General features: G+C 44.3%; 1 protein-coding gene across 4 annotated transcripts in view; it reads right to left on the minus strand.

The window, feature by feature from the left end:
* Positions 1–26,343, minus strand: part of lrp1aa (low density lipoprotein receptor-related protein 1Aa) — a 264,759-nt gene that overhangs the window by 171,831 nt on the left and 66,585 nt on the right. For all 4 annotated transcript variants that reach the window (XM_077204508.1, XM_077204507.1, XM_077204510.1 and 1 more), the window contains exons 4-6: positions 21,219–21,338; positions 19,960–20,088; positions 19,536–19,796 (exon numbers count right to left, since the gene is read on the minus strand). In XM_077204508.1, coding sequence (XP_077060623.1) covers positions 19,536–19,796; positions 19,960–20,088; positions 21,219–21,338 — 510 coding nt within the window. The remainder of the gene's footprint in view (positions 1–19,535; positions 19,797–19,959; positions 20,089–21,218; positions 21,339–26,343) is intronic.

The raw sequence follows: 26,343 nt of genomic DNA on the forward strand, positions 1-26,343 counted from the left end.
TAACGGCCCATCACTTTTTTTAAATTACTGTAAACTATGGAGTTTGAGATCCTGTCCCAATTCGTCTTACCAAAAATAAAGGCAAAAATAACCCAAATTATGAAATAGAAATTAAGAGGAGAAGAAGCAAACAATGTAAAGTGTTGTTAGCTTCCTTTTTTCTCTCTTCTAAAACCCCTTTAGTTACTCACTGAAGGAATAAAATGCATTATTCTATGATTAGCATAAATAAAAGCATTAAGAGCAGTTCACCTCTGCAAGTTAGGCTGGATTGCTTCCAATTCCAATAAAATAACTTGATTCACACAGCACACCAACATGATGAACAGAAGTCTGATGTGAAACTCTAAATGTGAGTCCTCAGAGCTCATTGACTTGGACCAAAAAAAGGTGCAAGATTTGCTGACACCATTCAAATGGTTCACATTAAAATAACGAGAGATAAAAATCAATAAAGAAACAGTTAAGTCAATCAATAAGCACAGATAGGTCAAGCAAAGCACAGATTGTCAGAGAAACAGGGGTTAAAAAAAAGAGATTAAAACCAAAACAATGCCCTGAATGTTGGCGGAGCCAGAAATGTGTGGCAGACGCGGTTAAGCGTGAGCCGATTCAAGCACATGATCGTTTAAGAGGCTTTCCGGAAACTTCTGTACCACGCAGACCGTATGTCAGAAAACCGCTCCCTTCTGGTTTAACCCACATTACTTCATCGCACATCCTGTCTTTCCGCTATTTATGCTGAGACACTCCAAATTACCGGGCAAGAGATGACTTTACTGGAATGCCGCAAGTCAATAACACTCCTGATGAATGTGTAAATGACATTCTGGTCCACATTTTCCAAGATACTAAGAGACACACACATTTCTTTAAGAGATAACATAGTGATATTGTAAAGATCGCAAACAGAGGTGGTGTAAGCATCACATCTCCACCTATACATGTCAGTTTTCTAAGTTTTCCTGATAAAGCTCCAGAGCCGCAGACGGATGGGGGTTGGGTCGCCTCATGTCAACCACAACGTCTGGAAAATGTTCCACAAAACAGAATATAAATATGCTGCAGCAAACCCCAGCAACCTACACAAACCACTCAAAAAACACACACATAAACATAGATACATATGGACTTATGGATCATGGCTTCTGGAAGACTGCAGTTCAGACAGATGTTGTTCAATGGGGAGTGTCTGCATACTGTATCTCACGGGCTGAACTCAATCTGTCCTAGCCGTTTCAAGCCACATATATGAGCACACGTGTGTTTAAGTGAGACAATGTTTAAATAGTTTAACTTTCTCAAGTCAGGTCTCGTTACATTTTGTGGAGCTCCATAGCTGATGTTCAATGTGAGAAAGTGTCCTGTTTTAATAGCCCAAACCTATTTAAAAAAAAATTGAAATGATTAAAATTCAACGTATTTACAGACCTCATATTAATATTGCAATCTAATATTACAGATATTAATACCATCATTTGTGATTTCTAATTAGTGAGGTAAACTTTCTCATGCATTAAAACGTTAACAATTTCCATGAATTCTACAATAGTATCTTTCCATTTGTTGAAATAAAAAGAGAATACACCACTATCCTACACTGTGAAAAGAAGAAGAGTGGAAAACATCTGTTCGCCTCATCTGCATGTCATGCTGAGGTCATGAATCACGGCAAACACATTTCCTGTGTGACCCTTACAGAGACCGCCAGCTAAAAGAGATCTGAATACGGGTTCACGACAGTATTTCTAGAGAAACGCTCCAGTTTTATGAGCTCTTTTGAAAAGAATGTCATTTGAACAAATATTTTAAAAACTAAAATGGAAAATGGTGCAATAATCTGGAATGAAAATACCAAACCATTTTCATGACACTATTTCAAGTTATTAAATTACTCATTCTTTCTAAAATAAATATTTTTACCTTGAGAAGTAGATTTTCAAGATCACTATTTGAGAATCACGTTTTCACCTCTATATTATTATTCTGCCTTTAGTTTTTCTTCCTCACTCACGCGGCAGACAGCATTATCTTTAACTGGCAACAGGAAGCCAATGATCTCTTTATCGCTTCCTAGTGAGGGCATAGTGTCGCAGTCAACCTTGTGACCCGTGACCTGTGAGTGTGTGACTCAGAAACATGTTAAAACTGCCAAGAACCTGGAAATAACTTCAGCATTCAAACTAACTAGCACTTAAACCCAAAGACAGGCCCGAAACAAACTCTACAAAAGTATGTGAACACAAACACTCATTCATGTCTGCATTCTTGCGTAGAGTACATTTCTGGCCTAAATCTCCATCTGGAGGGTTAACAAGTGCCAGAGTTGTTGTAAGACCCAAAATATGCACTCCAGGTTAACAGTCATTTCCTGGCTAAACTAGTGAATCCAACTATAGAAGATGACCAAGAAAGCAGAGACAATTTTTTTTTGGTGTTGAATAAAATATATTTCTATACAGATGGATTTATTTTTTCACTAAATAAGTTGTAATGCATTCTGGGATTGCAGGAAGATTCAGGAAATGCTACCTTGGAATTCACATTGGCTTATCATGAACTGCATGCGCTCTTTGATCTCTTTGACTTGTAAACTTAGGGTATGTTTTGTAGTACAATGGCTTCCTACAGTGATGTGAATAAGTTAGGACACCCATGCTAAAGTTGACTAAAAAGAGGAATAAAAAAATAATCTTTTGGATATTGATCTTAATGCCTTAATTAGAAAAATGAGGAAAAATCCAACCTTTAAGGACACCAATTTTCTCTGTGTATGAATAATGTATCATAAATAAATAAATGTTCTTCCTTAAAATACAGGGTGCGTAAGTCAGGACACCCCTATGTTAAATTCCCATAGAGTCAGGCAGATTTTTTTTTTTAAAGGCCAGTTATTTCACAAACCAGCATCTTATTCATAAACCACATGAAATCCAGTTTAGACAGCCACTATATGTGCTGAAGCAGCACTGCACCATGCATGTCAATGATGCATTTATTGTACTATTAACGCCCATGAAAAGTAGTAGTGATCACTGTAGAGTGAATCCATACAGCACAGGCAAAGCTGGACATGTGAGATCATTTTCAGGAAAATCTTTTTTTTTAATGGAACAGCTTATTGAACTCTTAAAAAAAAAAATTTATTATTATTATTATTATTATTATTATTATTTTTTTTTATTTTTTTTTTAATGACCTTAAAAGTGCATTTTTGTGAATAATCATATTTGGCTTTAATGGATCATATACAGTAGTATGTTATAGTGATAATATGGAGGGGGAAAAAACACTTCAGTTTTATTCAGAGGCCCAAACTGAGCAAAAATATGTAATTTGGTGCAGATGCTGATATTTATATGAACGAAAACCAAGATGAAATTCTGATTGCCTGTCATGTAAATCCGAGGAGATCTTTATAACAGTATGGCAGACTTTTTAAATAAAATGCATATCAATATCATCATGGTTACTGTTGTATCCTCTGTTACCTGATGGAAGGAGAAGATGTGGTGATGATGATTGACACTAGGGCTGTGTTTACACCTCCCAGCACACACGTGTATGTGGGGCCCACATGGGTAACACACAGTGTTGGGAAGGATACTTTCAAAACGTATTTCGTTACAGAATACAGAATACATGCCCAAAAATGTAATTTGTAACGTATTCCGTTACGTTACTCAATCTGAGTAACGTATTCTGAATACTTGGATTACTTCCACATTGAATTGCATTTTATAAGTGTAGGAATGCGGCCATCAAATCCTGCTTGCTAAACAGGCCTATTCTGGTGTGTTTTTCTGTTCCAACTGGCTGAATGTGTTAGACCCATGTCTCCCTGAAAGTGCAATATATTATAATTTGCTATAGAAGAACAAAGACTATGTATGTTGCTGTCACCGGTGCGGTGATGAGGTGGTGACGCATTCATGTAACATGTAAAGGTGGCGCTGCCAATAAAGCACCTAAAAGCTGTCACAAAGAACCGGCAAAAGTAGCCTAATGACTGAATATGTTAGTGTCGGCTGCAAAGATGAAGTTGACGATGCTGACTCGCGATCTTCTCAGCAGCCTAGTGAACGCGCCGGAGAGAAATGCACATTTCATACGGATTACATAAACAGAGAGCAGTCTGTTTTCTTTCGTTTTGAATTGTTCTGTTTAAAAGTAGACATGTCTGTGAGGCAAGTAGGCTATAGCCTACCTTATACGCTAAGTTTCGGTTCATCGATGAGACTAGCTCCAGTTCACGCACCGGCGCCTCCGTGCCGTGATATCTATTGTCTGCTATATTTACAACTTATTTATTTATTCCAGGCAATTGGTTGATGAAACATTGATTAAAATTAACATACAATTAATAAAAATTGAAATTCACTTTAAAGAAAGGCTTTGTGCATCTGTTTGATGTCTGAGTGAAAGTTTTAAAGCAGTCTCTTAGTGCCGCTTTCAGAGTGGTCACGTCCGTAACATTGTTTTTTCCTCATAAATGCTAACAAGAAAAATAAAATAAAATGAATAGTTTATGTTCTGTGGAGAGCCAACCCTTCTTCATCCGGTCAGTATTACTTTTGCTTTGCGCAGTAGCCTAATTCACAGAAGTAGCCTACTAAAAAATATTTGGCCTAAAAGTTAAATATTTTTTGTGTCACGCATGTTTATTTCCCTCATATTAAATATAAAATGCATGTGTAGACAGATTTTTTCTAATGTCTGGACTCCTTTATTAAGGGAGTATGGATATACAAACACACGTTTCGATATATTCGTATTAAATGCATTTTCTGAGAATTTATACTTCAAGTTTTGACTGCAAATGTCACGTCCAACGCAATTGCTAAATTTTAAATAAGTATTCCGCAACTAGTTTTGTGGTGTAGGTCTACGTATTTTATAGCCTAGTGTTAACTTCAAATAATACTAATAGTAATTTAAATATGTGTTAGCATTGGATCTGGACAGGAAGGATAACTCTGGGAGTTGGAAGGTGAGTGTCGCGATTCTGCCTTCTCACACGCGACACAGGTTCGTGGATCTGAGTGTCGCGATTTCGGTTTCATATCGCATATCGTTACAGCCCTGTAGCTAGTAGCCTACCTGATACAACTATAAAATAGCAAGGTGACCAGTAAAACTACAGCAGACGACTACCCCTGGCTAATAAAAAAAAAACGTCTCGGTTACGTATGTAACCCTAGTTCCCTGATAGGGAACGAGACGCTGCGTCAAACGCTGCGGGAACGCCCCTGCGTTGTGCGTCATGAAGCACGTATGGAATCAGCCCAATGGAGAGATGAAACGTCATAGGCGGGTGACGTCATCGACCAGGAAACTATAAAGCACCCCAAAAACACAAGCGCATTAGCTTCTGATAGGCTTGAAGGAAGCGCTAACGGGAGTGCCGGGAGTATGGCGGAGCGACGCAGCGTCTCGTTCCCTATCAGGGAACTAGGGTTACATACGTAACCGAGACGTTCCCTTTCAAGGGAACTTCGAGCTGCGTCAAACGCTGCGGGAACGCGAATACCCACGTCGCCATAGGACCAAATGACCGTCATGTGAGACTAGCGCACAGAGGACGAGAGCACCTGTGCCCCAGGGGTAGAGCTTAAGTCTAGGTCATAGAACTTAATAAAAGTATGCGGTGAAGACCATCCAGCCGCATCACAAACATCACTCAGGGAAACCCCCGACAAAAGAGCTTTAGAAGCAGCCATACTCCTGGTAGAGTGAGCTCGGACAACCAAAGGTGAAGGCTGGCCAGCCGACTCATAAGCAAGTGAGATAGCCTCAACCACCCACTTGCTCATTCTCTGTTTAGACGCCGGACACCCTTTCCTGGGTGGCCCGAAACATACAAAAAGTTGTTCTGATTTCCTCCACAGGGCAGCTCTGTGGACATAAGCGTCTAATGCCCTAACAGGGCAGAGTGAATTAAGTTTCTCCTGGTCCGATGACATAAATGGAGGAGGACAGAAAGCCTGCAGAACCGTAGGTCTAACAATATTAGTAGGAACCTTAGGAACGTAACCTGGTCTAGGATGCAGAAAAGCTTTAACCATGCCAGGTGCAAATTCCAGGCACGAGGGTGAAACCGACAGAGCCTGCAAATCTCCGATTCTTTTTAGTGAAGAGATAGCAAGCAAAAAGATAGTCTTAAAAGTGAGAAACTTCTCGGGAACTTCTTCGATAGGTTCAAAAGGAGCTAGGGAAAGACCTTCTAATACAATGGCCAGATCCCAAGTCGGCACCCTCGTACGAACTGCTGGCCTCAGCCTCAAAGTGCCACGGAGGAAACGAGTTATAAGCGGGTGTCTCCCAAGAGAAACTCCACTGAAAGGGACGTGGTAAGCAGCTAGTGCCGCCACATACACCTTTAGTGTGGAGGGGGATAACCCTGTGGAGAAGCGCTCCTGCAGGAATTCCAGCACTGCACCCACTGGGCAGTTAACTGGGTCCTGCAGGTGTTCTCCACACCAAGAAGTGAAAAGTTTCCACTTCAAGGCATAAAGCTTCCTCGTGGATGGAGCTCTGGAGTTAAGAATGGTCTCAACAACCTCGGTTGAGAGACCGGAGTCTATGAGCTGGGCCCCCTCAGAGGCCAAGCCCACAGTTTCCACAATTCTGGGCGGGGGTGAAGTATCGTGCCCCCCGCCTGGGAGAGTAGATCCCTCCTGACCGGGAGCTCCAAAGGAGAACCGTCCAGGAGAGAAATCAGGTCCGCAAACCATACTCGGGCCGGCCAGAACGGGGCTACTAGTAGTAGACTGACCCCGTCCCGGCGGACCCTCTCCAGAACTCCTGGTAACAGAGCAATCGGGGGAAAGGCGTACAGACGTGACCTCGGCCACGGCTGCACCATAGCATCCAACCCCAGGGGGGCTGGAAGAGTGATGGAGAACCACCGATGACAATGAGTGGTCTCCTTGGAAGCGAATAGGTCCACCTCGGCGCGACCGAAACTCAACCAAAGGAGCTCCACCACCTCGGGGTGGAGTCTCCATTCCCCTGGCCTCGGCCCCTGCCTCGACAGGGAGTCTGCTACCACATTCAAATACCCAGGGAGATACATTGCTCTCAGAGATAGTAGCTTCCCTTGGGACCACAGGAGGATCTGACGGGCCAACTTGTAAAGCCGGCGAGACCGCAGGCCCCCCTGATGATTTATATAAGAGACCACCGACGTGTTGTCTGATTGAACTAACACATGATGGCCTCTCAGGTCTGTTAGGAAGTGTTTCAGAGCCTGAAACACAGCCAACATCTCTAGACAATTTATGTGCCACGAAAGATGATGATCCTGCCACAGACCTTGGGCTGGGCGACCACTCATGACCGCCCCCCACCCTGTGAGGGAAGCATCCGTCGTTAGCGTTATGCGACGACAAAGAGCCCCCAGCACAGGACCTTTGGATAGGAACCAAGTTTCTCTCCACATGACCAGAGCACGAAGGCAGCGCCGCGTGACTTTGAACGTGCGGAGCGGATTTCCCCTCGGGGAGAATCCCTTGGTCCTGAGCCACCACTGTAGCGGTCTCATGTACAACAGGCCGCAAGGTATAACGTTGGACGCTGCTGCCATCAGACCCAACAGTCTCTGAAACTGCTTGACAGTGAGTAGCTGGCCTAGCTTCACTTGTTTCACAGCTGAGAGAATCGAAGCGATGCGGGTCGGAGAGAGTCGCGCCCGCATCGATACCGAATCCCAAACGACACCCAGAAAAGTGGTCTTCTGGGAAGGAGATAATACACTTTTCTTTGCGTTCAGCCTCAACCCCAACTTTCTGATATGAGCGAGGACGACATCTCGATGCCGAACCGCCATCTGCTCGGTCTGAGCTAAAATCAACCAATCGTCGATGTAATTGAGAATACGAATGCCCTGAAGCCTCAGAGGCACTAGTGCTGCATCCATGCATTTCGTGAAAGTGCGGGGAGATAAAGCTAGGCCAAACGGAAGAACCCTGTACTGGTACGCCTCGCCCCCGAAGGCGAACCTCAGGAACTTCCTGTGTTGTGGAAGGATGGACACATGGAAGTATGCGTCCTTCAGATCTATCGTGACAAACCAGTCCTCGGACCTGATTTGAGACACGATCTGCTTGATAGTGAGCATCTTGAATTTTAGCTTCCCTACCGAGCGATTCAATATGCGCAGGTCTAAAATTGGACGCAACCCCCCATCCTTCTTTGGAACGATGAAATATCGGCTGTAATAACCTGACTCCAAACTGGGAGGAGGAACCCGTTCTATAGCCTCTTTTTGAAGGAGCGTTTTCACCTCTTGTTCCAATACCAGAGCCTGCTCGGGGCCCACCACTGTGTGCAGAACCCCTCTGAATTTTGGTGGACGACACCTGAACTGGATAGCATAACCCTTTTCTACTGTCTGCAGGACCCAATGAGATATTTTTGGAAGGCTTTTCCACTCTGCCAGAAATTCTACTAAGGGTACCAGCCTCTCGAGACTGGCCTCTGGTGTAACTTGAGCAGCAGACGCAGCGCCCTGTAACGGCGCACCGGCAGGGAACAACTGGTCTGACCGCTCTGAGACCCTCCTCAGAGGGAGCGAGCGTCCCTCGGGAAAGCGCTCGCTGGGATCGTCTGTGCCCCGGCATAAAGGCGGGGTTGGCAGAACGAGCCCCTGAGGGCACCGAGGAGGAATGGGCACCGTAAAAAGAGGTGAACACCTTTCCGCCTCGGTGGGGACCACCCTCAGCATCCTGAACGGCTTGGCGTCAGGACTTCTTCTTAGCCGAAGCCTTCTTAGCCAATATAACTGTCCTCAGATCAGTTCTACTGGGAGAAGGCTTCGGCTGAGAGTGTCGCGGCTGAGCCCACTGTCCAGCAGGGGGAGCACGAGACGCGACACTCTGCCTCTGCTGCGCTCTATGTGATGAGCTCGAAGACGGCCGGGGCTGCTCCCGCCCAGCAGCCCCAGGGACATGAACTTTAAGGGGAAGAAACTTTTTAAAAGCTGCAGTTTGTTTCTTTTCTTCTTGGAATTTATCGATAACTGAATTCACAGCATCACCAAACAACCCCATGGGAGAAAGAGGAGCATCTAAAAGAAAAGCTTTTTCTCTCTCTTTAATATTAGTCTGATTTAACCACAAATGTCTTTCTGCGGCCACCAGAGCTGCCATAGAACGACCCATTAATTTGGCCGATTCTCTGGTGGCACGCAGGGATAAATCAGCAGCCTGACGCAGTTCGCGAACTACGTCAGTACTGACCTCCTCACTCTCACTCATGTCCCTTAGCAGATCAGCCTGGTATGCCTGCAAGATTGACATAGTATGCAGACATGACGCAGCCTGACCTGCTGCCGAATATGCTTTACCCACCAAAGCCGAAGTGTTTCTTAAAGGCTTGGTGGGTAATGCCGGTGCCTTAAAAGATGATGCTGCTTCGGGGGAGAGATGGCTCGCAAGCGTCTCTTCCACACGAGGCAACGCACCATAACCATGAGCCTTGGCTCCCATAATATTAGCGTATGTTGAAGTCTGGGGACTAAACACTCTATATGACACCGGTTTTCTCCATGATTTCGACACCTCGGTGTGGAGATCATGGAAAAACGGCAGGCACCGGCGTGGAGGCTGCACACGTGACGGCAAAAATCTCTCATCCAACTTTGATTTAGAAACAGACTCCTGTCTAGTCACTGGCCATTCAATATTAAGTTTTTCAACAGCTCTTGTTAACACCTCCATAAGCTCATCACTCTCAGGAGTGTGGGGTGGCGAATCCTCCACATCTCCCTCAACACTAACAACATCAAGTTCCTCAGAACTGGATAGCATTGGTGCCTCAGCCCGAGCGGAAGAAACCGCAGCGCGTGCTTCCGAACCCGGGACTGAGGCACTGGATCTCACAGGTGAAGGGAGAGATAAGGCAGAGCCCGTCTCAAACCCCGCTGTGAGATCCATCTGCGATCCCCACGATAAGCGCCGCCGCTCTGCCTCGGCAGAAGCGGGACCCGAACCGCGGGGAGCGCGCACCGAACCGCTCTCCTCAAAGAGCGACCGGCGGGAGCGGAGCGTCCTTAACGGCAAACGCTCGCAATGCTCACAGTCTGCTCCCTCGAGAGCAAACTGGGCATGCTGAACTCCCAAACAAACAACACAAAGATCATGTGTATCCCCGCTCGTTAAATAACGCGAGCAGGGAGGAACACACTTTCTAAACTGCTGTTCGTCCGCCATAATCTCTCAATATATATATATATAGGGATAAATTGTTTGTGTGGTGCAGGGTATGTAAGACAGACAATATCACACAGGGACAGATTCACATGTAGCGCGACTGAAAGCACAGAAGCTAATGCGCTTGTGTTTTTGGGGTGCTTTATAGTTTCCTGGTCGATGACGTCACCCGCCTATGACGTTTCATCTCTCCATTGGGCTGATTCCATACGTGCTTCATGACGCACAACGCAGGGGCGTTCCCGCAGCGTTTGACGCAGCTCGAAGTTCCCTTGAAAGGGAACTTATATTTAATAACTATTAAAAACTAATAACTTATAAACAGTTACATTTGTTCTCCTTTCTCTTTCTTTAATGTGAAATGCTGTTTGAATTTCCAAGATAGAAACGCATTCTTGCCCTGGCTCTGTTGTCCCGGCTTCATCTCTACCTCTAGCTCCTGCTGCTCCTCTTCCGACTCCATTGTGACTGATCACGCAAACCGTGCATTTTTTAGTTTTCATATTGGGGCTTCTGGGAAATGCATGGAGTTGCCTTCATTTATTTAGAGAGTGAATAAACTCATGAAACAGAAAAGTATCGTCATGTAATCCATTGATCTTAACAATGTAACTGTATTCTAAATACCAACTATTTAAATTGTAACTGTAACGGAATACAGTTACATAATTTGTATTCTGAATACGTAACGCCGGTACATGTATTCCGTTACTCCCCAACAATGGTTACACATGAGCTACATGGGTACAGAGTGGGCATGGGCTCAAAATGGGCATCTTATCTGGGGCCCACTTGGGTCAACTAAGTAGGTCCAACTTGGGCAAACCCAGGTGGGCTCCCCATATGGGACCTAGTTGGTTCACTAATGGGAAATTGAGTACATGGGTTGAAAATGGGCTACAAGGAGACTAATTCAGTTTACCAAGACAAGTGCAAACAGTCAATCCCAAAGATTGATTACACTGGTAGTACAAATATGCACCTTTGAAATATTTGTTATTGTTATTTTGACACTTTAACATGTGACTTTAATCTATTCAAAATCTATAAATGCCAACACAATTGCAATTGTACCCAATTTTTTGCAATTTAAAAGGACCAAGAGCCTGCGGATATAGAGAAAAATGACTAAAAAAAAAAAGACTCGAAAGTGTACAAAACCTTTGCAGGGTGGATCTCGCGAGATTTCATTCAGCAATTCCCATCCCCCACTCCACGCCCTGAACAGCGCGGGCGCTATTGCACTCTCACTCATTCTGCTGTAATTTTCGGGAGGAGATTCTTGATGTCAGTGTATTCAAGGTAAGAACTACAATAATTTAAAAACTGAAATGTTAATTAAAATACATTGTTTTCATAACATAATGCTAACCAAAAGCTTATTGTCACGTTAGAATTTCAGTTAGAATTTCGAGTTCCCTTTCGAAGGGAACTCAACAATACGTCATCGACGCTATGGGGAACGCCTCAGGCGTGACAGGTGTCTGAAATCAAGTATCAACTCACAACAATCATGTTGACCGGCGACAGCCCGTGCTTCATCAGCTCGAATGATGAGCACGCAACCTGGATGTATAAAAAGGGCGCCTTGAGACCGTGACAACATCCTTTTCGTCTTCAGGGACTGTTTGTCTGTTTTTGAGTAGTCAACAAAAATTAAGCGTGCAGAGAAGGGGAGAAATACTTTCCGCAAGTGTGCCGACCCGTGTCCCAGATATTTGACACCGGAGGATTCACACGATCTGTGCGTTTTCTGCCTGGGAGAAGAGCACGCGCGGGAAGTTCTCGAGGGAGCTTCCTGCGCAAACTGTGAGCGTTTTTCTCTGAAAACGCTCCGTTCTCGTCTGTCCCACTTCTCGAGTGAAGTGGGCGCGGCATCTGAACCCCGCGGTGTTGGTCCCGCTCGGGCTGAGGCTCAGCGGCGCGTGAGCTCGTGGGGCTCTCAGATGGAGCTGGCAGATCGTCTGGAGAGGGGCGTTAACCTCGCGGATGATCTGCCAGCTGACGAGGGTGAGTTACAGGTCGATGTTGAAGAGGTTCTTTCTCTTTCTGATGGATCTGTAACCGGTTCTCTTCGGGCCGGGCAGGAGTTGGCTGCTGATGATGTCAGTCTGGTTGAGACTGAACCATCTCAGCCCTCCTGCCCAGTGTACGCTGAGTTGGTGGATGTTATGGGGCCCGCCACCAACAGATTACAGCTACAGTGGAGGCGCGTCCGGGAGGAACCTGCTCGTGGTATTTTGGACGATCGGTTCCTCCCTTCCCATAAACCACCAGCCCGGACGAGCCTTCCATTCCTTCCTGATCTCCACTCTGAGATCGAGAAGGCATGGAAGAACCCGTTCTCTGCGCGTCTTCATCTGCATCAGCGGAGTAATTTCGCTGCTGTGGATGGGGCCGCGTAGCACGGGTATGTGTCGATGCCACCAGTGGACGAGACGTTGGCCAACTATCTCGCCTCTGGTTGGTCTTCGTCACTAGGAGCTCCGTCCCTGCCATCCAAGCCGCTTAAGACTACATCACGCTTGAATGGCAGAGCGTACACAGCAGCAGGTCAGGCAGGAGCGGTTCTGCACACCCTCGCGGTCCTTCAGGCCTACCAGGCCGACCTGCTGCGGGACCTCGATCAGGGGGCCGGTCTGTCCCCTGACGCGGTCGCAGAGCTGCGCCGCACCCCGGATTTGTCTCTCCGGGCCACCAAACAGTCTGCTGCCTCCATCGGTTGTTCGATGGCGGCTATGGTGGCCACGGAGAGGCATCTGTGGCTCAACCAGGCTGACATCGGGGAGAAAGAAAAGACCTTTCTCCTCGATTCGCCGGTTTCGCCTTCCGAGCTTTTCGGACCTTTTGTCGACACGGTGGTCGATAAGTTCAGGGAGGCGAGGGCGCGCTCTGCGGCGTTTAAGAGCTGCATACCGCGGAGGTCCTCGGCCCAGCCCAGGCAGGCGGGAGGGCCTGGTCCGTCGTGGTCTGAGGATCACAGACAGGCCCAGAAGGCCAGTGTCGCTTCCCGCGCGCCCCCTCCTCCTAGCAGAGGGAGCAGGGCGCGCAGGAGGCGTAACTCCCGCGTGAGGCACGATCTCAGGGAGGTGATCCAGAGCAAACGTTCTCAGACCAAACGTTAACCTCCCTGGATCTTGTTTCCTATCCACCATCGCTCCCAGGCTCCTCCTACATCAGGCCTGGGGCGGGGCCCATGATGAGCTCATGAATTCTCTGATGGCCTGCTTCAGCTTGGTTGATAGGAGCGCCTTACCTTTACTTGTGAAACAGTAAAAAAAAAAAAGAAAAAAAAAAAAAGAAATAAAAAAAAAGAAAGAGGGGGTTACTGAGTTTCTGACTCCCGGTGTGCCTCATTCCGCATGCTGCAGGTTTTATGCTGAGTGAAAATGTTCTTTTGCGCAAATAACATTTTTCTCTTCTTTTTCAGAACTCGCCTCCTGTACAGAGCCGGGGACATGTTTGGTAAGCAAGGTTGTGAGTCGAGCTCCCACACACTGTGGTCGCCAGGTTACAGGCCTCGCCAGGCCTTCCGGGTTATGAGCTTCCACATGTCAGGTTACAGGCCTTACCCGGCCTTCCTGAATGTGAGCTCCCACATACTGTGGTTGTCAGGTTGCAGGCCTCACCCGGCCTCCCTGAATGTGAGCTCCCACATACTGTGGTTGTCAGGTTGCTGGCCTCACCCGGCCTCCCTGAACGTGAGCTCCCACACACTGTGGTTGTCAGGTTGTAGGCCTCACCCGGCCTCCCTGAGTTTTAGCTCCCACATACTGTGGTCGCCAGGTTACAGGCCTCATCCGGCCTTCCTGGTAATGAGCTCCCACACACTGTGGTCGCCAGGTTACAGGCCTCATCCGGCCTTCCTGGTTATGAGCTCCCACACACTGTGGTCGCCAGGTGACAGGCCTCACCGGCCTTCCTGGTGATGGGCTTCTACATGTCAGGTTGCAGGCCTCTCCCGGCCTCCCTGAATGTGAGTTCCCACATACTGTGGTCGCCAGGTTACAGGCCTCACCCGGCCTTCCTGAGTGTGAGCTCCCACATACTGTGGTTGCCAGGTTACGGGCCTCACTAGCCTTCCTGGTGATGGGCTTCTACATGTCAGGTCACAGGCCTCACACGGCCTCCCTGAATGTGAGCTCCCAGATACTGTGGCCCGGCACATTCTGTGGCAGGTGACAGGCCCCAGCCGGCCTTCCTGGTTATGGGCTCCCACATACTGTGGTCGCCAGGTTACAGGCCTCATCCGGCCTTCCTGGTTATGAGCTCCCACGCACTGTGGATGAGCTCCCACCTAATGTGGTCGCCAGGTTACAGGCCTCACCTGGCCTTCCTGAATATGGGCTCCCACATACTGTGGTCACCAGGTTACAGGCCTCACCCGGCCTTCCTGAATATGAGCTCCCACATACTGTGGTCGCCAGGTTACAGGCCTCACCGGCCTTCCTGAGTACGACCTACTGTGGTCGCCAGGTTATAGGCCTCTCTGGCCTTCCTGATATGAGCTCCCACCTACTGTGGTCGCCAGGTTACAGGCCTCAACCGGGCTTCCTGAATGTGAGCTCCCACATACTGTGGTCGCCAGGTTACAGGCCTCACCCGGCCTTCCTGGATATAAGCTCCCACATACTGTGGTCGCCAGGTTACAGGCCTCACCCTGCCTTCCTGAGTGTGAGCCCCCATGAGCTTCTACAGGTCAGGTTACAGGCCTCATCCGGCCTTCCTGAATGTGGGTTCCCACACACTGTGGTCACCAGGTTTTTAGGCCTCTTAGGCCTTCCTGGGTGTGAGCTCCCACATGCTGTGGTCGCCAGGTTACAGGCCTCACCCGGCCTTCCTGGTTATGAGCTCCCACATATTGTGGTCGCCAGGTTACAGGCCTCACCAGGCCTTCCTGAATGTGAACTCCCACTCACTGTGGTCGCTAGGGTGTAGTTGTGAGCTTTCACATGTCAGGCCTCATCAGGCCTTCCTGAATGTGAGCTCCCACCCACTATGACTATCAGGTTACAGGCCTCATCTGGCCTTCCTGATCATGGGTAAATTCAGGCCTCAAAACCGGCCTCCTGAATTTAGAGTGATGAAGTACATGCACATTTACTTCATCTATTTTCTTTGTACGCTCCGTACCTTCTAAATAAACCCATACTTATGGTAAGTCACACGACGAAACGTCTTGTGTACTTTCTAAAATCCATTTCTTATGGTAAGGGTCGTGCGCTGTACGCTTCAGTCCCTTCCTATGTGGCTAGACCCCGGTCTTTCACCTTGGGTCCCACTCTAGATGCGTCCTGTCATCAAAGTATGCTACGACAGACGCCTTTCTCTAGCTAACTTCCACTTTTGATCCAGGCCTTCCTGGACTCAGAATGGCTAAGTTCATGCACTTTTGTTTCATGTACTTTCTAAAAATCCATATTTATGGCCTTTCTGGAAGTAGCCCCACATGGTGTGGTTGTCAGGTTACAGGCCTCACCAGGCCTTCCTGAAAGTAAGCTCCCACAGGTTGTGGTTGCCAGGTTTCGGGCCTCACCGGCCTTCCTGAGTATGAGCTCCCACCTACTGTGGTCGCCAGGTTACAGGCCTCACCCGGCCTTCCTGAATATGAGCTCCCACATACTGTGGTCGCCAGGTTACAGGCCTCACCCGGCCTTCCTGAATATGAGCTCCCACATACTGTGGTCGCCAGGTTACAGGCCTCACCCGGCCTTCCTGAATATGAGCTCCCACATACTGTGGTCGTCAGGTTACAGGCCTCACACGGCCTTCCTGAATATGAGCTCCCACATACTGTGGTCGCCAGGTTACAGGCCTCACCCGGCCTTCCTGAATATGAGCTCCCACATACTGTGGTTGCCAGGTTACAGGCCTCACCCGGCCTTCCTGGATATAAGCTCCCACATACTGTGGTCACCAGGTTACAGACCTCACCCGGCCTTCCTGAATATGAGCTCCCACATACTGTGTTCGCCGGGTTACAGGCCGCATGGGCCTTCCTGAGTATGTACTTCCACATGTTGTGGTCGTCTCGGACAGACAGGCAATGGCCAGACTGTGCGTCTTAGGATAGATCACCAGGCCAGCCTGGTGGCATGTCAGGAGGCATGCTCTCCTGAATAGTGACTGGCTGGGTGTCCCTTGAGTCCCCTAGCCACACTCCCTAGAAGGGACCCCTTCTATTAGGAAGTTGTGGTCCTAAGCCTTTGAGCTGGCCCAGATATTCCTCCCGTGAACTATGTTCTGGCAGTTTTCTCGGTTCATTAGCTTGGGCTATGATCGGTAGGGAGTGCTGTCACTGACAGCCCAACGTGACCTAGGGTGAGTGGTTTTAGTGTCCTTTGTATTACTGGTTCTGACAGTTGTCACTGCCATTGGGCATGCACTCCCCTCAGTATGGCGGCGTGGGTATTTCGTTCCCCATAGCGTCAATGACGTATTGTTGAGTTCCCTTCGAAAGGGAACGTCTCAGGTTACAACTGTAACCTATGTTCCCTGAGAACAGGGAACGAGACAATACGTCTCCCTGCCATACCTCGGGGCCTGCCTGCAACAGTCCCTTCAGACGATAGGATGTTGTCACGGTCTCAAGGCGCCCTTTTTATACATCCAGGTTGCGTGCTCATCATTCGAGCTGATGAAGCACGGGCTGTCGCCGGTCAACATGATTGTTGTGAGTTGATACTTGATTTCAGACACCTGTCACGCCTGAGGCGTTCCCCATAGCGTCGATGACGTATTGTCTCGTTCCCTGTTCTCAGGGAACATAGGTTACAGTTGTAACCTGAGACGTTCCCTCAGATCGTTATCCCGATAACGATAACGATTATTCGATAACGATAACGTTATTCCCATTTTCCCTGATTTCTGGCGCTCTGCACACTATTATAGTAACGTTAACATTCTTAGTTTCTTATAATTGTTAAATGGTAACTCTCCCAAAGTGCAACCTAGGGCCTTTTTGTGAATCTACCCGTGGCAAACTTTCGTTTGGTAACACTGTACGCACATGTACAGTATTTTAAACATTTACAGGGGTAAGTGCAGATTTTATTGCCGTCCGAATCCATAATGTCAGTATATGTATTTTATATGAGTTGTATATTGTATGTATGTATTGTGTATCTAGTGTATGACACAATACACACAATAGATTACTACTTCTGGTGTAAAATAGCCATCGATTAACCTATGGCTGAACGATATGGGAGGAAATGTATTTGCGATTATTCAGGTTAATTTTTTGTGTTGTCTCCCCCATAATGATAATTTTGTTTTTCCTTAGGTTGGCGTGGTGGCAGAAATTGGAGGGAGAACTGTGGATGAAGCCATAAGAAGGATGCCCTTCCTTTTAGACCACGCCCTATCAAGAGAGTACAATTTTGTTGGCCACCATGGAAAGCGAGAGTTTCGGGGGCTCAAACTGTTTGAGGTTGTATATGGTATGTTTACTCGCTGTTTAACATATATGTGCAAACAAGGGTTATTCTGTAGAGTTGAGTTTTTCTTCATAAATCAGTGGAATCAAATCAATTTGATTGTATGCAAGTAATTGTCCATACTTGGACCGAGAACACCCTGAATAATGACAATATGGACCAGGTATACTACCACATCAATTTTGATGTTGTGTTTTCGAGGTTTGAAAAGTGCTTAAATTTTGGATAAAATGCTTGAAAATGCTTGAAATTGTTACTATTTCTTTCACAACAAATACCTATCTGACTGAATAGTTTGTTTATTAAATGGAGAAATAGATCATTTGCTGCGGCCCTGAGCGTGATTGTTCCCGGCGCCCCCGCAGTGTTGTTCTGGTTTCACACTCAACTTGATTCTATCTAATCCTGGTGCGTTTGCAAGCATCTTACGTCATCGCAAACATTCATTCTTGCAAAAAAAAAAAAATATTGATGCTTAAGAAGTATTTTTATTTGTAATTTCTTTTTTTGCTGTGCACTTTACTACCTGTGGTCCTTTTAAGTGAATTAGAAAAACTGATGGCTGACTGACTCAAAACATTATTTTGGCTATAGCCTTTTTTGTTGCAGTTTTTAGTTTAAAGTAGTCTAAAGCTAAATTTAAAGACTCATATGTTCTGTCTTTTATCTTTCTTTATTTTATATTCTACAGGAAAGTTGTATTTGTCAAGCCCTAAGCTGTTCCCAATAACCAAGCACAAGCTCCTAAGTTAATATGCTGCACATGTTGCTTGCAAATAAATACACAGATGTCAATTCATTATACGTTGTCTTCTCTTAATTGTAATACTTAATGTACATTGTTGTTAAATATAGTTTAATAAATAATGCTACATGATAAATAGAAGGCTTCAAATAGACCCTGTAATCGGTGATCGGTATCGGGTGATACAGCTTCCAGTAATCGGGGATCGGTGACCGGCCCCAAAAACCCTGATCGGAGCACCCCTAGTTTGCAAACCACTTATCTTGATAAACTTGATGTGGGGCACCAAAAGGCTAACCTGACACATCTGTTTGAACTGTGAAAAGGAATTAAAAAAGTGGCATAATGATTGATTCATTTATTTTCTCTTTTCAAAGGGCCGTTGGGAGAGGGACGACAGAGGAGTGAGAAGCTGTTTTGTAAATTATCAGGAGTTTGAACTTTTTTTATAGTTAACATTCTGATACTTGTGTTTTATAAAGTTGTAAATGTGCAATGTTCTAATAGTCATTTAATTGTTAGTCATAACATTTTTATTATAACTTGCTTAATAAAGTAAGGCATTAACTACTGCTTCTGTTCATTGAATACCTTTAACATTTTAGTGTAGTTTAATGGATTACATGTAATGTTTGTATTTAGGGGTTTACTGTAAAATAAGGTAACCCAAACAAATATAGTAGCCCATATATATACCTGTTGTGGCCCATCATCAACCCATGTGGGCAGACTCCTGTAGGCCCTAAATAGGAGCTACCTAGGTTACCCATATGGGCCCGATATGGAGCCCATCAAGATCCCATCTTCAACCCATCTGGGCTAACCCATGTGGGGCCTCCATGGAAACTGAGGACAAAATTACCTGGGTCCCATTTGGGTAGCCCAGGTGGGCCCCAGATATCAGCCCAAATACAACCCCTTTGGGCCCCACATGGGTGTGTTGGCTGGGCTGGTATAAAGATGTGCACAACGCTAAATGTAGGTGAATCTTGAATTCATTCTTGAAATATTACCAATCTCAAAAACATTGTTTAAGCATCTTCATTAATTCACATGAATTTCCTCAATTGCAACTTTTTGAAAAACACCCCAGAGTGAGAATAGTGTTTTGCGATGTGAAATGGCGTCCGAGTGACTTACGGTGTAAGCTGAGGGAGATGTTGATGGTCCTCTCATCTGTGAAGCTCTTGAGTCCTGTTATCTTAGCGCACTTCAGATGTGTGCCCGCGGCGGAGTCGCCCACATTGATCCAGCAAACCGTTTCCTGCGCGTACAGGAAGTCCATGGCTGTGGTCTGTTTTGTGCTTGTGTAGAGCGACGGGCTGCTGGAGCCGCTCAGAGACGTGATCTGGATGTTCTGAGAGTTCGCAATCACTAAAACTGGGAGACGATCCACAGGCACTACAGCAACAGGAAAACATCAGTTTAATCTCCAATATAATAGCAGTTCAGCCAATAATAATGAATTAAACTGCTGGCTGATTCGGATACATGCATGTATGTGAGGGAACGGAAATGGAGAATCCTTATTTTATCCTATCTCGGACTGTTATGTCTGTCTTACCGTTCTTGGCCTTGCAGGAGCGGTTGTCTGGTTGCACTAGATAACCTTCCACACAGGAGCAGGTGTACGAGCCGTCGGTGTTTGTGCACGTCTGACTGCAGGTGCCGTACACCGTACACTCATCAAAATCTGAACACACACAGACACAATAAAAACTACATCAGGGTTTTTGTCTTGGAAGCTTATTTCCGCCACGGAATAAAAAAGCTTTATAACTTACAATTCTGACTTCACTTTTCGCAATTGAGAGTTTATATCTCACAAATCTGAGACAAAAAGTCAGAATTGTGAGATATAAACGCTCAATTGCGAGAAGAAAAGTCAAAATTTGTGAGATGAAAAGTCGTAATTAGCTTTTTTATTCAGAGGCGGAAATAAGCTTACAGACTTTAAATATTGATCTTAATGAATATTGAGTTTATGTCCCACAATTCTGATTTTTTTTTTAAATTGTGAGATATAAACCTCCAATTGTGAGAAATACAGTCGCAATTACCAATTACCTTTTTAAATTTGTTTTTACAATTATTTTTCTGTGGCAGACACAAGCTTGTGAACATACTAGTTGTACAATCTTGTACAAGTAAGTAATATAAAAGTAAAAACTTGCCAATGGGCTAAAAATGCATTTGTTTCAAGATATAATCTCTGAACATAAGTCTTATTATTTTAGACAATTTTGTCACTCCAGTAAACTTAACTTGTTTAAAAGATGTTTGGACATTTGACTGAAAAATAAGACAAAAATACTGACAAATAAATAAATGCTGTAGAAGTATTGTTCATTATAAGTTCATTTTAACTAATGTAGTTAAATAATGTTAACAAACGAAAACTTTTCTTAGAGAATAAGCAAATGAAAAAAAAATTAGATGTCCTAAAACAATGTGGCATGACATACTGTAATTTGCTCATATTATTTCATGTTAAATAATACAATCATTTCTGTAATTATTTTAAATATCCATAAAATATACAAAAGGTTATTGTACAGTCAGACTGTCAGTATCTTAATATAAACAATTAAACATCTTAAAAAAATATTAAAAAACATTTGTGACAATGACTAGCTGACGGTACATTTTTCTTTAAATGATACCCGATTAAAAATTGAATGCTGTGTGAAATAGTGTTAATTAAAAAAATAAAAATTGTTTAGTCCAATAAAATTAAAATAATTATCCACTGTCTCTATCTGCGTCCATATGTCCAAGAAATGTTTTTGCTGGTGTGAGTGTGTGTGTGCACATGAAACCGACCTTTACAGGTCTTCCCGTCTTGGCTGATCTCATAGCCGCTCTTGCAGAAGCACATGGGGCCGGTGCGAGTGACAGCACAGTCGTCCTGGCAACCCGTGAGAGTGCAGTTCAGCGCCAGCTCTACAGAGATCACAGCAGAGGACAGACAGAGGTCAAGCAACACAACGCAATCTATGGCCAAACATACTGACCACTCACACTGCTCGCTGAAAGAGATTACAGGAAAGACTGCAAATTACAAAACAGCAAAAAAATATTAAAAGAAGTCTAAAAGCACTACTTGTATAATAAAGGCATATGATGCATAAAATCTCACAAGCTTTATTTTTACTCAATCTAATAACAGACTATACATTACATACTAGAATTATAATGTAGCACAGGTAAGGCTTTAGGCACTCGAATCCAGCTAACGCCTAATAGACAGTTATTCACCAAAGGGCACTTTCATAGTGTTCGAATACACAAAAACTTACTATAAATAAGAAATTGAACAAACATTATAAAAGCATTTATTTGACCCTGGTCAAGTGAACTTGGATTACTTTAATGCTTTTAAACACAATCTGTCGAGTCTTCGATACCTATAGGTATTGAACAAGTGAAAGCACCAAGAAGGGGTGGTAACATTAATAAACTTCTGCTACAGAGGGAAGCATTTTATATATAATCATACACTTTCTCCAAAGGGCCTTAATTTGGATTTTGATCTTAAACCTGTGGCGAGCAGGACGAGGCCGAGGGCCGTGAGAGAACGGCGCGAGGCCGGTGGCGTGATTGTTAATGAGCGACACCTGTGAGACGCAACGGTCTCGCATCTCTCACGGATGAGCGGAAGCATAAAGGAGGAGCGACGCCTGTGATGATCGAGAGAGGAACAGTTTTAACGCCTGCTTTGCAAAATTTGTGACAAACCAGATCACTGGGCCGATCAGAAGACACAGGAGTCGAAGGAGACAAAGGTGCACACACACAATTTTAGTTTATCAAAAGTGAAAGTATCACCAAAAATAATGGATTTGAATCAACAATGTTTTAAAATAAAATAAATTGTACACAATGCAATTGTGAATTGACCTTAGTTACAAATGAAAACAATTACCCAAATTAAATGCAAGAAAAATATCAACCAAAGACAAATAACAAACGTTTAGTTCCTTTCTTTTCCCTTTTTAGCCAGTTGATATTCTGTTTTGAATTTCCTTTGAATTGGTTTTATTGCATTTTGGCCTAATTTAGTTACACCTAATTGGGAGATTTACTAGTTATTTACTAATTTAGATGTATCTTTTCATTCCCTAATTTCAGTGTAATTTTTGTGAAACCACCTTTCCACAATCAAAATTAAATGACAATTCCTCAACAAAATATTCACCAACAAAATTAATTTACAAATTCCGTTTTGTTACCCACAGTAATGATGACAGAAAATATGTAGGGGATATAGATCTCTTATCAACCTTTCAATTTTTCCAGTTCAAAACTCTCAGTCCAAACACAAAAAAAATTGAAATTTCCCCTTTAGTTCTCAGAAAATGTCAGTTCCAAAAAAAAATAAAAGATACCTCAATCCATAAAGTAAAAAAAAAAGAAAAGAACTCCTACAGATGGTCGAACTGCAGGAATGACGCAAATCCAGGGAAAGTTGAGAAAAGTAGATCCAAGTTCGTTTTACGGGAGGCTCGCCATCTATTTCTTTCACGCGACTCGATGCATCCACACCGGAGAACGCCGTCCACAGTACGGAAATCCAACTTCAAAACACAAACATGCAAAATCTGGCCTGCATACAACAGGGCAATGTCCTTAGTGATTTCTCTTTACATTAGCATCATTTAGCACATTTCTGAACCACAATTGACATTCTAATCTGATTTTATTCATTCTAATCTAATCTGATCTGCGTTGCTCATAGAGGGGCGGAGTCAGCGCTGCTCGTTTTTTTTTTTCTGAATGGATGCCTAACATCTGCAGTGCTATACACAGTTCTTATTCGTTGCGATTTGCTGCAATAATTTACATATCACTTATATGAATAATAAAATGTATAATTTACATATTATAATAAACTATTACATTGTCACAAAGTTTTATTCTATTTACTGTTCAGTCACATACATATTTAGTTAAATATGTAATTATAATGATTTAATTGTTAAATATTTTGGACAAATTAACTTGAGCAAAGACTGCAAATATGCTAATTTGAGTCTGGGTTACACAGGCCTGTGTTTATGTTGTGTTTTATTTGTGTTTTGTGTACCCAGCAGTCGTCCGCGAGGGGCTGCTGGCGGTTCTTTTTGTTTTTGTATTTTGTTTTATTTTGAATATTAAAGTCTTTGATTGTCTGCCGTTTCCCGCCTCCTTCTTCCCTGAATCTTAAACCTCGTTACACTGGTGCCGAAACCCGGGAGGAAGGAGGAACACACTGTCAATGATTCCTTGCCGCTGTGGGTATCCGCGGTGCTATAGAGTATGGTCGACGAGTCGTCGCCGCTCGCCGTGGGCCGGAGCCTGCTACCGTCCGCCATTGAAGGGGAGGAGCAGGGAGGAGCAGGGAGCGGGGGACTCCTGCAGCTGCCCGGAACCAAGGAGCCGTTGCCGCCCACGCAGATGAGTGTCGAGCCGTCCACCGAGCGCTATCCAGCGCCACCGCCAGGCACCGCGGAGTAGATCACCCAGCTGGTGGGGGACCAGATGACAGAGCGTTGTGGGAACCAGACCAAGTTTTTTTTTTTTTTTTGACAATCAAAGACAAAGACTAATAATCAAATTAAAAAAATACAAAAACAAAAAGAACTGCCAGCAGCCCCTCGCGGACGACTGCTGGCTACCCAAAACAAAAAACAAACACAACATTAACACAAATCTGTACTTCTCTCAATCATCACAGTCGTCGCTCCTCCTTTATGCTTCCACTCCTCCGTGAGAGATGCGAGACCGTTGCGTCTCACAGGTGTCGCTCATTAACAATCACGCAACCGGCCTCGCGCCGTTCTCTCACGTCTCTGGGCCTCATCCTGCTCGCCACACCTGCTCGCCACGCCATACCTTTTTTGTGAATTGTTTTATTTTTTTCCTCCTCGTCCCTAAGGGTCTTTGATTTGGTGTTTGTTCTCAATATTTGTGTCAATTATTTGCTGGTAAATATTGGTGACTATTTTTTTATGTACTTTTTTGGAGTTTATTCTCAACATTTTGTTATATTGGTTATTATTTTGTATTTTGTATGATTGGTTAGTCTTATAATTAGATCAGGTGTGATAGATCATGTTGATATACTGTAAATTGTATCTTGCTGTGTACTTGTTTTTATACCTAACAAAGATCATCTGGTCAAAAAATTGTAAGCAGCAGTGGCAGCGTGCCGACTTTTGTTTACTCTAGATTTGCTTTTGTTAACACCTTCGGGCAATAGGTGTACGTTATTTTAAAATGCAATGTAGCATTAAGCTTTTAGTGCCACTCCCTGGACATTTCAATTCAGAACAACTTGATAAAACATTGATATATTCACGTTCATCTGTTTCAGATAAAACTGAACAAACTTTTAGCGCCACACACTGGTCATTTCACTTTGAAACTGTCGTGAAACGTAGTATCATTTTGCATAAATGTTGCCACAGGTACGTTTTTCCAATGAGCCTGGGCTGCTAATTTCCATGCAATGAAATCTTTAACTGATTTAGCAAACCACAGAGTGACTCAAATAAAGTAACAGCACCTGGTATCTCAGAACACACATACTGTATGAGAAAAAAATGAGCCTCTAGATCAGGGATGGGCAACTCCGGCCCTAGAGTGCTGCAGAGTTTAGCTCCAACCCTGATAAACACTCACCCGCCCTTAGCTTTCTAGTAATCCTGAAGACCTTGATTCACTTGTTCAGGTGTGCTTGACTAGGGTTGGAGCTAGAATCTGCAGGACAGGACTGAAGTTGCCCATTCTTCTCTAGATGACCTGCTTCAACAGCTCGCAGTAACTATGCTAATATGCTAACAGCTCTTTATGTACACAGCCTTCCCAGCTAACATGGTGAACAAATGTTACTCCAGTAATGTTAATAGAGCGTTCGTTCAATGTGTTATCTGGTCTTTGATAATGTTCTCAAAGAAGTTAGTACAAAAAAAATTCTACATTTTTCATGGAACATTTTTACCTGAATTAGCTGGATGTTCTTTTAACTTTTTTTTTTAAATGTTACTACTTGTTTCAGAACGTGTAGAGAACATTAAAAGAATGACAAATGTTGGAATGTTCTATGGAATGTAGAATGGAATGTTATCTTAACGTTCACAAAACCAACAAAAAAAAAAAAACGTTTTTGAAAGATTAAAAAAATAGGTTCTGAATGAAACAATATTTCATCATTAGCTAAGTGAAATGCTAAAATGTCAAACTCTATTGAAAGCAACAGGTAAGTCGAGTCCAATCACAGCTCTGTTTGTGCGGCACATTGAGCTCCTATGAACATCATTCCAGATCAGTCACTTATTTGGTTCCATTTCAATTGGGATGTTGCTCTAGAAGACTCTGTAGTCTTCGCTAGGTTTAGGTGTGTGTGTGTGTGTGTGAGAGTGTGTGAGAGAGAGAATGTAAGCATGCAGAGTTGACCATGTGCAGTAAGTTCATCATTGCTAATCCTTAAGAGGATTGAGTACAAATTTGACAGAGATTTTGCCTTAACGTAACATTTCTTCACACTGTGGTAAAGTGTGTATATGTAGCAAGTGCTCTGATGGGTTACAAATGATAGAGCCTGTCACAGAAATTACATTTCGAAATAAAGTTAAATCGGTCCAGCTTTGTGCATTGCACCTTTCTTGTAAGCACTAGGTGAAACAAAGTACAGTAAATCTCCATTTCATTAGGCAATAACCTAGTCTGATATTATTAAACTATTAAATAATACATTTATATAGGTATTATATAAGCTATTGGTAATAATAATAATAATAATTTGTTACATTTATATAGCGCTTTTTCTGGGACCTCAAAGCGCTTTACATAGCAGGGGGAATCTCCTCAAACCCCATCAATGTGCAGCTCCACCTAGATGATGCGACGACAGCCATATTGCGCCAGAACGCCCACCACACACCAGCTTACTGGTGGAGAGGAGACA

This window comes from Siphateles boraxobius, unplaced genomic scaffold (genome assembly GCF_051911475.1).
Source record: "Siphateles boraxobius isolate OS27281-9 unplaced genomic scaffold, OSU_SipBor_1 5, whole genome shotgun sequence".
Taxonomy (NCBI): domain Eukaryota; kingdom Metazoa; phylum Chordata; class Actinopteri; order Cypriniformes; family Leuciscidae; genus Siphateles; species Siphateles boraxobius.